Source organism: Arachis hypogaea, chromosome 6 (assembly GCF_003086295.3).
Source record: "Arachis hypogaea cultivar Tifrunner chromosome 6, arahy.Tifrunner.gnm2.J5K5, whole genome shotgun sequence".
Lineage (NCBI taxonomy): Eukaryota > Viridiplantae > Streptophyta > Magnoliopsida > Fabales > Fabaceae > Arachis > Arachis hypogaea.
The window spans coordinates 105,594,610-105,607,738 of record NC_092041.1 but is presented as its reverse complement, the minus strand read 5'-3'; the positions used below and the strand labels follow the sequence as shown (position 1 = coordinate 105,607,738).

Here is a 13,129-nt window from a genome sequence, read left to right as displayed (position 1 = left end):
TAATAGAATGTCAAAAAAATAGTATATTAATCAGCTGTTTTCTTTTTATTATTTATAAAATGTGTCTTGTTGAATGTATTAAATCTGAAACCAAATAGAAAATCAAATGGTGGATTGGACTGATAAGCATATACTACGCAAATGCAACTTCAATTCACTGCATTCCAGTATTCCAATGCTTACAACTTATTATAATCAAATCACGTTAATAATCAAGATCAAATGAAATTCACATTTATAATCACATTTGTAGTGACTTATAGTGGTTGAAACAATGGGGTTCATAAAGCACTGCCCATTCCCTGGCGATGATGACATAAATTAAATAGCAATAACTTTCGGCATAACATAAGAGGCATGAGATATGAAGCCAGCGTTTTCAAGAACTCTTCCCCAGCAAGTAAAATAGAACATAAATAATTTAAAAGGAACAACTTGGAGGGTAAAATGTAATATAGTAGGTCATCTAGAAATATTTACAAAAACCTACGACATCCAAAGCTAGAAAGATTCTACTTCTTCCTTCTTTTCCTCAAAAATGGCATTGCACTAAATGCCCCATTGTAGTTTCCATTATTATGATTAACATTCTCAGGTACAGAGACCCCCATTTGATTTTGATCATTGGCACTAACATTTGGAAGGTTATCATTTGGCTCGTTGTCAACATTGTAGGCATTGCGTCCCTCTTGCATCTCGCTGCGAGCATTATCGGTGCCTGAAAATAATATCTCAGAACCATTTTTATGATGGTCAGTCTCATCCATCATAACAGAACAGTGCAGAAATCCTTCAGTATCAGCAGTGACACTATCAACTGCATTCTGATTGCTAGGTTCATCACTATCATCTAAACAAAAACCACCTCCTAGTTTAAGGTAGTCATCACAAGAGTCAGCATTAACAGTAATATCACCATCACCAATTCCTGGATCTGGATGAGTAGTTTCATCAGCATCCGTGAAAAATTGACCTTCCGACCCAAGATCGTCTCTAGGGAAGTTCCTGGTTGGAGCACTACTTATCATATCACTCTCTTTACCTCTGCTTAAACCAGTTGCAGAATCCCCACATGCACCAGGAATATCAGATAAATTTTCTTCTAATGGATCTTCACACAAGGATGATTGATTCCTCGTATCAAATGACTCATTGAGTTCTTCATCTTCTGGGTTCTCAAGTGAATAATTGACAGGTTTTCTGGAACGTGAGGACTGTAAATTGCACAAAATGTAAGTGGGACCTTTTAATTCCATTTGATTAAATCACATTAAAAACCTAAGAGTATCGCTTAAATAGAAGACTCTTTTCACTTTACTTTCCATAAAATAGAAGTGTCTTTCATTTTGTAGATGAAACCAAGATATGTTGAAGAAATAACAGCAATTATGCCGCGTCCCGCGAAGTTGGCCAAGTATTTTAGGAATATTGACAACAAAGTTTGAACAACCTCATGCATACTATTCAAACCCCTCACCACTACACTACTAGTGGGTTGTGGAGTCAGCTAGATGAATCAACTGATTCAATGTCATGCTGTAAATAATGTTTCCATTCAAACCACTAAAGCCTAAAGCATTTTTTTTTTATAATTTTACCTATGGTTTTTCCATTTCTCTCTTTATCTCTGTCTCTATTCAACTCTATGTCTTTAAAGACCTCCACATATGCTTAAATCACCTAAGGAAAGATTCTAACATTATCAGAAGAATTAAAATGGCCAAATGGAAACAATAACATCTAGAACCAAATTAAGATAGATATTGACAATTTATTCAAATCAAGTTCCATCAAGGTTTGTAGAGTTCCTTTCTTGGTCATTTTCATCTACCACCAGGCCCAGCTAACAATCTGGTTACAGGCATCACAGGATTTAGAAGCACCAAAGCATAATTATTTTTTCTTTTTTTTACGTTTAACTAATAATTAACTATAAGGCCTCCAACAAAGAAATAACTCAGAATGAACAATCAAGAATATATTTGTATATCATAAATTTGAAGGGCGAGCATGAATCTTACCCTTCGAACCTCTTGAGGAACTTTTGACATATCAACATGATCATCAGTGTCACTACTGGAAGATGACGTTCCAGATGATTGATAAATGAGACTTTCCTTTTTCCTTCCATGTTTTACTGCCAAACTTCTGCCTCTTCCTCTGCCCCTCCCACTTCTATTTGAAATCAATGGATTACTATCACTTTGGTCTTTTTCAGACTCGGTACCCGGCTGTAAATTCTCCACTGCAGACATACCAGAAGCTGAAGAAGGACCATCAATGATTGTCTTTCTCTTTGACATTGCCTTCCCAAGAATGTCCCCATCATTCTTCCTTTTCCTTGATTCTTTCACTTTAGGTTTCTTCAAACTTTCAAGACTTTCCTTTGTCGCCTTTAGATTCTCAAAATTTTTGTCCTCAGATTCTAGATGATTTCCTCTCCTACTCTTGCCACTGTTGAAATCATCCTTCAATTCTGAAGGCTGCTTACCAGTAATCCCTTTTACAGCTTTCTTAATTCTCTTGCTACGAATTTTTGCAAATCGTTCATTGAAACTATAAAACGCTTCCAAACGCAGTTGAGTCTGTATTAAAAGGTTCAACTAATATAAGGTATCTATAAGACGGAATATAAACATGACAATAGATAATTGATAATTAGGTCGCTTGCCTTTAATGGCCAATTAGTGTCATCCTTTATTACAAAGAAAATGAAAGGAGTTTTCTTTATGTGTGGCCTAATGACACATGCAAAAGGAAAAAAATTCATAATATTAAGTACTCAATTGAATTGAAGAGAAAAATACTAAAATGCTTTTGCATCTTTATTACCTTGTCTTACTCATTTTATAGCACTTTTATCTTTTGTGGCTTAACATATGATATGCTATGACACATATTAATAAAACTACCCAAATAACAATTTAGTCTCGGCAACCATGGAGAACCTAGAATAGATGAGGAAAAAGGGAAAGAGAAGAGGACGGGGTGTCAATGCAAGCCTCTAACCTCATGTTTGTTATATTCCTTTAAAACAGGTAATAGTAATTCATCTGCTTTCTGGCTAGTCCACCCAAATTTCTCCCAGCACAATCTGTATAGAGAACAGAACTCAGAATTCAAGGAATACACAATGCATATTCGAAATAACTTAGCACTCTCAGAATGCCTGATCCATATAATATTCGTAATCTCAAAAGTTACGATCTAGAATAATCATATTCAGAGTGAATTGATAAACACACACACACGCAATTTCTGTGAAGACTACTGTAGTGCCCTCATGCCAAAGCATCACACAAAGTATTGACGATTGAACTCCATATCGCAGAAATAACAGGTAGTAGACCAAAAAAAGAAGAAAAAAAAAAATCTTAACATAAAGCCTGATGTCCCATCAAACAATCTGAATTCCCCTGAATACACAGCCAGAATTAAGCATTTTATCTGTAAGGAGAAATAAAATAAAGAATAGCCCTTTCTTTAGGGGAGCTCAACAGGCTAATGGGCATGTGAAAAATACACCAAAACACCCTCTTGAAATTGTTAACATTTGAAGGAAAGTACTGTTAATAGCTCAGAATGATAAAAAATGAGATATTATTCTATCATATACTCTCCTTTCAAGGCTCATCCAAAGTCATATATAATCAGCAGTGAAACAAATGCTCATTTGGATGATGTAAGAGGTATAGCAATAAGGAATATAAACTTACTTTCGAAGAACAAGATGATCTGGCTTTCCCCAGGTGAAAGGCTCGGTTGACTTGTCAACTTGTGGAGAATAATAAGCAGATATAACTGTTTCACTTGGAAAAGAAGATGGAATATGCCAATTCTTGCTAACATTTCTCTATTTAAAACAAAAGAAGAAGATGAAAATAGTCACATACTCCCATACAAAGTCAAAACATTAAAAGTGAAATTGTCCTTCAATATATTATTTAAACCAAAAAACCATGTAAGCAGGAAATCAATTACATGTTTCTCAAAAAAGGTTTGCTTAATTTCTTGGTCACAATCCAGCGAATCCTCTTGTTCCTTAATATGACTATTAATTTGATCCGACGAAGTCTCTTTTGATCCTTTCTTTCTTGTAGTTGATCCACCTTTTGTATTCAACCATCCAAGAATGGTGGGATCTGGTGATTCAACCCACTGGCGGAATTTCAAGAGGCCATCTTTCTCAGGGAACGCATTCACAACCTCAATAGCATTGACAATCCCAATGCCACTACATTAACATTAAACACTGATCTGGTAAACTGCAAAAAAGTGGAATCTACACCAAGCACGTCGCCGAAAACCTACTACAAGATACAAGGGATATCTATACATAAAGTATCATAAATTTTTTTTTTTTTTCTGTAGTATCATCTAGTACTTCTCACTCTAATATGAAGTAAATAATAGAAACAAATCAAATATAGACCTTTAAAAACATCTCATGAAGGCACTGCAACAACTAGGCATAACTATGCTCTAGAAATGGCAAGGTTCTGGTTGTCATACCTTACACCTTCGGTATAATCACTCCCAAGTAGTAGTGCCATGCGTACTAATTTTTCCCTGCTCAATCCAAGTTCCTTCTCAATGTCCTGAACCAGAAATGATAAAAAAACGTTAAAATAAGATTGTTTGCAATATAAGTTTATTTAAGAGCACTGCATAAATCCATACCTCCATGAAGTATGTCTCTACATATTTGCGATCATCAAATATATTCTTGTAAACATTACGAGCTCCAAATAGAAGGACGTCAGAATCATCAGTTATAACACCATCAACCAGTTTTGCAGTTTCCAAGAAAGCACACTGTGCCTCAGCTTCCATTGGGGCAATAATATATGGCAAACCAAACATTTGCAGTAATTCCTACAATAACATATTCTTTATAGTCATAAGAGATCACAAGAAACTTGGAGAAAGATACACATATACGGAATGGGAAAACAAAATGAGAGGAGAAGCAAATATTAAACTCGATATTGATGATCATAACTTAATTAAATTATCATATCAATAAACATTTTAACAATTATATACAAAGTATAAAGCCATGACCAATTAATGTACTTACCTGCATTGATGAAATGGTGTTTGAATAGCATCAAAAAGGAAACACATTAAACTGATGTTTAGCCTCTAGCATTATAATTCAACAAACCATGCAGGGAGTTCAAAGAGACTAGAAATTGATAAAAGAATACAAAAAGTGTGTATATCAAATTGCACCACAAGATGCAAATACAAAAGTACAAAATACAAATTATACCTCAGTGATACGTTATACACAGTTTACACCAAAATCATCATTCAAGAGTTTAGTGGATATCTGAGTCCATAGCAGAATACCAAATTTAAGTGAAGAGTGGAAAACACAACAGTAGCCATTTTGACAAAGCAATATTCAAGTCATGAAAATATATTGCTCTTGTATGCATAAGTTTCAGTACACACCTGACATTCTGTGAACAATTCACTATTGACAGATTCTGCATTTCTTTCAAGTTTCTTCTGCTCATTTTCAAGGTTTATATATTCTTGACCAAGTATTCGTATTTCCTCCTCCAATCTAACCTCGTCTACATGTGCTGGAAAATCTCCTGAGGTGTTAACTGCATTTTTCACAAGATCAATATTTCTTTCTCCTCTGAAGCTTCCATCATTGTCCACTGCAGCTAACTTTGGCCCAATATCAACATTTTCTGTTGATCCCTTCAAGGATGATTCTGTCAAAGGAGTGGCAAACTTGGTATTATCATCAGAATTAATCAATGGCTGAGATTCATTATTATAGTTAGGTTTCTCCTTACCAGTGGAACCAAGTGGATTATCCTTGGAAACATTTTTGCCATCGGAAGACACCTTAGTATCATCACAATGTTTATCCAACAGTTGTTCTGCAGCCATATGGTCATTGTCCTTCATCATATTTGCATCTGAAGTCGAATATTCAGAATGAGAGCATCTATTCAGTACATTAGGCTTTTCAATCAATATATCCAGGTTACTAGAAATAGATGCTACATATGACTTTGACTGACCCCTAGGAAAATCAGAAGTTTGGGAGTTGACATAACCATCGGCATCCACATTTCCATGAAATATATTTTGTTTAGAACCATCTTCCCTTGGAGAAGATGAAACAGCCATACTATTTTTTATCTTCAGAAATGCATCTTCATCATTTAAATTCATTGCACCAGAAACATCCAAATAATCACCATGGGAATCCAATTTTTTCTCATCAGCATTTGAATGCTCATCTACAGATGATAGGTGCTTAAGCTCTCCATCTCCTATAGTCTCAAGACTTCTCCTAATTGCTTCCTGCAAATTAGACTCCTCCTCCAATTGACCTCGAGTTGGCTTTTTCCCAGTCTCAGATGGGCAACATATGGTACTTTTATCACCATCACAATCTCCTTCCTCCCATTCTACTTCACTCTCATCATTATTATCCCCTTCAGCAACAGAAGAATTCCATTCCACTTTATTATTTCCAGGAATGAAGGTATTCTTCCCTTCAACAATTCCTTCCTCCCAGTCACAATCTGAATCTGAATTAGAAGGATGTTCTTTTGCTGGAGTACCATCAGCATGAAATACTGTCCCCGAATTTCCTCCTACTAAATTAGCAAATATTTCATCTTCAGCATCAATGAGTGCATTCTTGCTATCGTATTCAAAGGATACCTCTATAGAAGTATCTTTGTCAAAGACAGATTGCTCATTTTGCACACACTCACCAACTAGATCAACATTCATAGTTTTTAATTTACCAACAGAATTGGTCCCAGAACTTTTTGATGGACCATTATTCTCTGCACTCAAAATTGCATCAATATTTGAAGCCTTGTTGATATGTGTTCTTTCCAGCTCAATCTCCTTCATTAAGTCCAAATTTCTTTGCAAATCTCGGGTCATACGCATCCCCATAGCTCTTGATCTGCTAACTCGAAATTGACCCCTCTCATCTAGGAAGGTCTGAATTCTTTCATCAACAGATTCACTAGGTTCATTGCAAACCAATCCACTTGTAGTATTAGAACCAGCTGATGCAATAATATTAGCAAGATTCTCCACAGGATGTGTTCCTTGAGCCTTACGATGAGCATCATCATTTTTCTCTGCTCTGCTTGATGCAAGTTCTCTGTGATATTTAAGAATGCAAAGATTAAGGAAGTTCTTTACATGAAAACTCCACCAGACATCATATTCAATTCATAGGAGAAGCACTACCAAATACTGAAAATAAGATTACTCACTGTTTGTCACCAGTAAAAGATGATGAGAATATGTACTCCCTGTTGGCTTCAGATGCAATCCGTGAAGTTTGGATACCCCCTACTCCTCTTCCAGCAGCAGCTTTTTGCACTTCATCTATCTCTCGTCGAAAAGCAACTGTTTTAAGGTAAGCTTCTATTTGTAGCTCAGAAAATTTTGCAGGATCCTGAAAGGGCCAGTCAGATCACATACATTAAGCACATGGTAATGAGGAAAGTTACTTCTACTGGAATTGAGTAAGCCTAACTAAACTCCAGAAAGTTAGCTCATGAGGTGACGAATGTACAAGCTCTTACAAAGGCCATCTAGGACTTATCTCTAGGCAATGTGGGATTCTACCAAAATGAAAAGAGTTAACAACAGTTGCTATAGGCAGAAAATAAAATCACCCCATCAGGCACTTGCACTATGCCCATATGCGATTATCTGCTTCAAAATCAGTCCAAACCGAATCCAACCCTAAATAATACCAGGTCTCCAATCAAACAGTAGCCACATTTTACTCAACATACCGACATAAGTCGAACAGGATCAGTGTCTAAAAGTACACAGCACTATTCATGACAATTGCAACTTTAATTTTAGACATGGGCATTTACATTTATTTCAATGCATGAAAAAATAAATATGAATTCTTTTACCAACCTTCTTTACTTTTTGATACTTTTGTCGATTCTCTGCAATTAATCGCTCTCTTATCTGCAGAATAATTATTCAACAACGACATCAGAATTAATGTAACGGTACTTAGGCTATAGACAATACTTTATGAGCTCAATTACCTGAACTAGGAGATCCAGTTGCATTGATGGAGGTAAAGAGGCCAGAACAGCTGGATCAACTTCACCATGCATTGCAGGCTGCAAAAACGACATCCAAGCATATGATTCACACAAACGTTACTCTTAGTATGCGCTTGGAAACCGAGATTCAAATTATTTTAATAATTAATTATCAACATAACTTTTTTAAATAATCAAATATATGAAAATCAATTTATGTTTGGATGGATCCACTTAGAAGTTATTGTTAAGTAGTGCATTCACTTAAAACTATTCTTTAGCTAGCAATCTTTATTTTTTTCCCCAAACATCACTAGATTTTTAGGAACAGCTTCTTCACTTGTGCGTGCGTGAAGTTTTAAATCCTTGTGGATATGTTAACATTGCCAAATTAGGTACTAAGAGCAGTTGCCTGAACTATGAGAATAAAACACACACATGAAATATCATAATTGACGCATAGAAATATAAGCTGACCAGTATCATCTCTTCATCTTCATCATAGTCACCATCCTCTTCCTCAATGGCTGAAGCCTCAAAAAAAGTTGATGCATTACTCATAGACTTTGCAATGCCCTCCCCAGCAATAGAGGCTGCTAACCTAATAAACTCCAAGACAAAATACTTTATAACCAAGCTAAAATGCTACTGTGTCAAAATTTTGACAAATCATGCAGCTTACATTTCATCAATTTTGTCTTGATTGTCATTTGTTGATATCACATTGTCACATTTTGAGCTACAACCACCCAAGTCACTTTCTCTAAACAGAATCCCCTTACCCTTGCCCCTATCATTGACCTCACATTGGTTCAGCAGTTCATCTTCCACTGGTGCTTTTGTTTTCTTTCCTTTAAGCTGTTACAAGCATAAATGCTGAAAGGTTACATTTAAACCTGATGAAATACAATACATAAAAAGAAAAAATGACACAAGCAAGTAAAAGGAAGATGATATTTTCAAGATAGAGTGCACAAGCACACACATTCTACGAGAGAATAATCTTTGAAATGTTTTATCAGTTCCTTCATTGCAATATAATAAATAAGAAAAACTATAAAAATACAAGCTGTAAAGAATATCATCCAAAATGTTTTTCAATGGCTAACTCTCTGGATACTTTAGCATCTTCAAAAAGATTCTTGGGTGAGCATCCTTAGATAAGTTCTATTTACAAGGTTCACAAAATTTGGTAGCAGGTAAGAAGCAAATCTTTGTGGCATTGGGCAGTATATGCCACTTTCAGGAGTATTTGAGCATGTGCAATTCTCGTACCTCTAATTTTAGTTTTCAGATAATTCATTTTTAAGGTACAATTAGACACTGGCCTCTATATGGTGTAAAGCTCATTATCTCTTTAGAGGACTTCCCTCAAACATGTTGAGAGATTGGAAAGCTACAATTTACTAATCTTTTGTTTTAATTTTTTGTTGGGAGGATCATTTTTCCTCCTTCCTTGTATCATCATCCTAAATATATGTAAAAAAACTGACCTGTGCAAGAATATCAAGTTGCATCGACTGTGGTAAAGCAGCTAAAACAGCTAAATCTACTTCATTGTCACAAGGCTGCAAGAGAAGAAAAAGAAAATATAGATGAGACAGCAAGAAGTGCAGAAGGATAAACATTGACAAATATACCACTTTAGGATGTCACAACTAATATAGAAGAACAAATATGGCCTTATTCCCCATTATAGCTCTGATATTTACTTTAAAGGTGTTTAGGAATGAAGCAAGTTCATGCCAGGAGAAAACAAAGAGGGCCACAATAAAACATAATCCCCAAGGCCAAACTGTAAATAGGATCAGAGAAGGAGGTAGCTAGAGAGTAGAAGATTGGGAAGTCAAATAGTCAATTAGAGGTTATTATAGAGGATGTTGGGAAGTAAGTTTCGTCATTACATACGACTGGAAACAGAAGAGGGAAGGTCTAGTCACTTCATGAGTTTTGGAAGAGGTCAAGGAAATATTAAAAATCCCGTGTCATACAAATGATTCATGGGTTTCTCAAACACATTGTTGGGCCCCACCAATAATAATGCAGTACCTTTTCTTTAAATTGTCTTCTTATTCCAGTGTCTAACACTACGAAAGGTACAATACAAGCTACAATCAAGAATGGGTCATATGATAGTAAGGGCTACTTCTAATCAATCCATCTTCTAAATTTGCAAAATTTACCAGTATCATTTCTCCATCTGTGTCAAATTTCTCCTCTGAAGTATTAGGTACAGTAGATGGCACTTCTTTCCCGGCTAGTATTCCGTTCTCCTCTGCAGATATAGATGCTGCCAACCTAAATTAAGTCATGCAAACATCAAAACGTTTAACAGTGGCATTCACGATTTGCCCCCTTCATTTCAGTAAATATGTTATATACATGGATTACATTTCATCAAGTTCCTCCTGGTTGCGACTTCTTGACACAACTTCTTGCAAGAAATTTCCTGCCTCTGTAGCTGCAAGTTTAGCTGAAGACCTAAATGAATAATTTTAAATAATGAGGCAAGTATACCTCACACAAAAGAAAGCTTTAACGATTTACAACAACAGATGTTGCTTACATTTCATTTATCTCTTTCATGTTACTTTTTCCTGGATCACTATCGACAAAGTCCATCCGATCAGGTTTTTTGCATCCCTTGGCTTCACTCTTCTGCTGCAGCCTCTGGTTCTTAATGTCATCAGCAACTTCTTTCAACCTCAATGCCTTTAACTATAGAGCAAAGTTGAAAAGGAAAACGAAAAAACAGAAGGTGAGGGTGACGGAATACATGAAGCCAGTAACTTAGACAAAATGCACCATTAATTCTTTACCTACTCAGCCATTAGAACAAATGACCTGTATTTATGTGTCTAAATTTTAAACTAACTACAAGCACAGCACACAGCAAGCCTCAGCCACAATTCTCAGACATTCGTAATGCATAAAATCAGGAAAAATTTCAATCCAACACTAGGACCTCATCTGTATAGAATTAGAGATGACTTATTTTTAACCTTTTTGAAGTAAAAATTTACATATTTTCAACTTTTTCAACGTAATTAAATTTTCAATTTCAATACTTTGCTAGCCGAGACATAATCGAGTTCAAGTGTCGTAGCAAAACTCAATGTATACAGGACGCCGTAAAGGATCAAGGTGAAAAGCATTTGATTCAATAACTGAGGCATAGCAAAGCCTGAAAACAATCACTATCAAGATCCAAATAACTTCGACACTACACAGCAGGGAGTAAAAGTGGTTTAGCCCAAGGGTGGAAACAAAAATTGACTTCACTATCAAAGCTCGCATTTTATAATAATTTTTTAGAAGCCTTACGTGATTGAGAAGTAATTTCTCTGCAGTCTTGCGGACTTTGGCCTGGGCGTTCTCACGCTGCCTGCGGCGGGCGATGACGGTGCGGCGCTTTAGGGCGGGGGTTCCGCCGTCGAAGACGAAGGCTGGCTTTGTCCTGAGGAACAAGAGCTTGCAAATTCGACGAAAGAAGCCCAGCAAGTGAGCGTTTCGAACCATTTCGCCCTTCTCATCGCGCATCGCCTTCATAAATTGCACCATCCATATGCTCGCATCTGCAGAAGAAAGAGCGAAGGGTCGTGGCGTTGTTTATTCGTTCAATAATGGAGCGAACAACGGGAAAAAGAAGTAGCGAAAAATAGGAGACAGGGTTTTACGAGGTCGTACCGACTGCAAGGGTTTTTCCGGCGAGGGTCTCGACGGAGACGCGGCGGCCGACGGGGGCGAGTAGTTCCCAGAGACCGTGGACACCCATTGTCTTGCGGCAGACGCTTCTGCTTCTGCTTCTTCTTACTGCTTAGTCTCAATTTCCCTCTGTCGTGATTAATTTGTGTCAAAAGTCTCAACTATCAATTTATTTTGTTTTTTTCTTTACTGATAACGTGCCAAGGGGATAGTAAGACTACAGTTAATCCTTTGAGTCGGTCGTTTGTTGAAACGGCGTCGTCGTTTAGTCCATAATCACAAACACACTCATTCACTCAAACAAATCTCCTTTATATCTAATAATAATAATAATAATAATAATAATAATAATAAGAGAAAATGACAAATAGGTCTTGACTTTTTACTTCGCGGATATTTTCGTCCTTGAACATTTAAAAATACTTTTAAATTCTCGACCTTCACAAATCTTGGATAGATGAGTCCCTCCGTCCAATTGCGACCCAACGGAAAAGTCAGACGTTGCTACCGTTCTGATGACGTAGCATGACGGGTTAACATGTGGACTGCTGACTGGAAGGATATTTTGAAAAATTGGACAAATGAATCCCTGTAGCTAAAAACTACGTAGTTTTGCTTTGACCCTAATCCTTAAATTGATTGCGGTTCTTTCTAGAGACTAATGGTGAGGAGCTCTATTCTCAACGCGAATATTTTGATCAGAGGGTTTTGCAAGAATTCCTACATTGAAGAAGGGTTTTGGTTCTTTAAAGAGATGATGAGCTTTGATTGCGATCCGGATGTTGTTATATATAATACACTCGTTGATGGCTTGTGTAAAGCAGGGAAGGTTAGTATAGCGCATAACTTAGTGAATGGTATGAACAAGAAATGCAAAGATTTGAATTCTGATATTCTGACTTACACAACTTTTGATTAGAGGGTATTGTATGAAACAACTAGTAGATAAAGCATTGTTTCTTCTTGAAGAGATGACTAGTAGGGGGCTAAAGTCAAATGTAATTACGTACAATACTCTGATAAAAGGATTATGTGAGGCACAAAAGTTGGACAAGGTAAAGGATATTTTGGGCCAAATGATGGGAGATGGGACTTTCATACCAGAGACATATATATACCTTCAATATATTAATTCATGCACATTGTTCTGCAGGAAACCTGGATGAAGCATTTAAGGTGTTTGAAAACATGAAAAACCTTCAAGTCCCAACAGATTTAGCCTCGTACAGTGTTCTAATTCGGAGTTTGTGTCAGAGAGGTGACTATGATGCAGCATTGAAGCTGTTTGATGAATTATATGAGAATGAAACCTTGCATTCTATATTGGCATGACTTTTGGAAAAAGGTTGTGT

The 13,129-nt window shown here is 36.4% G+C and overlaps 1 protein-coding gene across 8 annotated transcripts; it reads right to left on the bottom strand.

Annotated features, from left to right (window-relative positions):
• Positions 1–280: 280 nt before the first annotated feature.
• LOC112697338 (DNA repair protein UVH3) lies at positions 281–11,965 on the bottom strand. 8 transcript variants are annotated; one of them, XM_025750473.3, is made up of 21 exons: positions 11,760–11,965; positions 11,397–11,647; positions 10,639–10,790; positions 10,464–10,553; positions 10,256–10,370; positions 9,566–9,640; positions 8,755–8,930; positions 8,550–8,673; positions 8,073–8,150; positions 7,936–7,989; positions 7,272–7,456; positions 6,048–7,156; positions 5,817–5,942; positions 5,461–5,732; positions 4,681–4,875; positions 4,513–4,598; positions 3,982–4,234; positions 3,717–3,853; positions 3,010–3,094; positions 2,022–2,585; positions 281–1,214 (listed from the first exon to the last, which is right to left on the bottom strand). In XM_025750473.3, exons 1-21 carry the CDS (start codon positions 11,845–11,847, stop codon positions 513–515), a joined length of 4,917 nt encoding a protein of 1,638 aa, XP_025606258.1. In that variant the 5' UTR covers positions 11,848–11,965; the 3' UTR covers positions 281–512. The 8 variants fall into 8 exon arrangements, with proteins under 8 accessions (XP_025606258.1, XP_072053624.1, XP_072053623.1 ...); XM_072197523.1 differs by having other exon boundaries at positions 10,464–10,533; positions 11,760–11,960; XM_072197522.1 differs by having other exon boundaries at positions 10,464–10,545; positions 11,760–11,943.
• Positions 11,966–13,129: the final 1,164 nt, after the last annotated feature.

What these genes read in the sequence shown, in the direction of transcription:
- LOC112697338 (XM_025750472.3), bottom strand. Translation starts at nt 11,847, where the DNA reads ATGGGTGTCCACGGTCTCTGGGAACTACTCGCCCCCGTCGGCCGCCGC. An exon ending in TCTTTTACTGGTGACAAACA is followed by an intron (nt 7,157 to 7,271) that starts GTGAGTAATCTT and finishes TAAATATCACAG; the next exon opens with AGAACTTGCATCAAGCAGAG. An exon ending in TAATCCACTTGGTTCCACTG is followed by an intron (nt 5,733 to 5,816) that starts GTAAGGAGAAAC and finishes CTCCTTTGACAG; the next exon opens with AATCATCCTTGAAGGGATCA.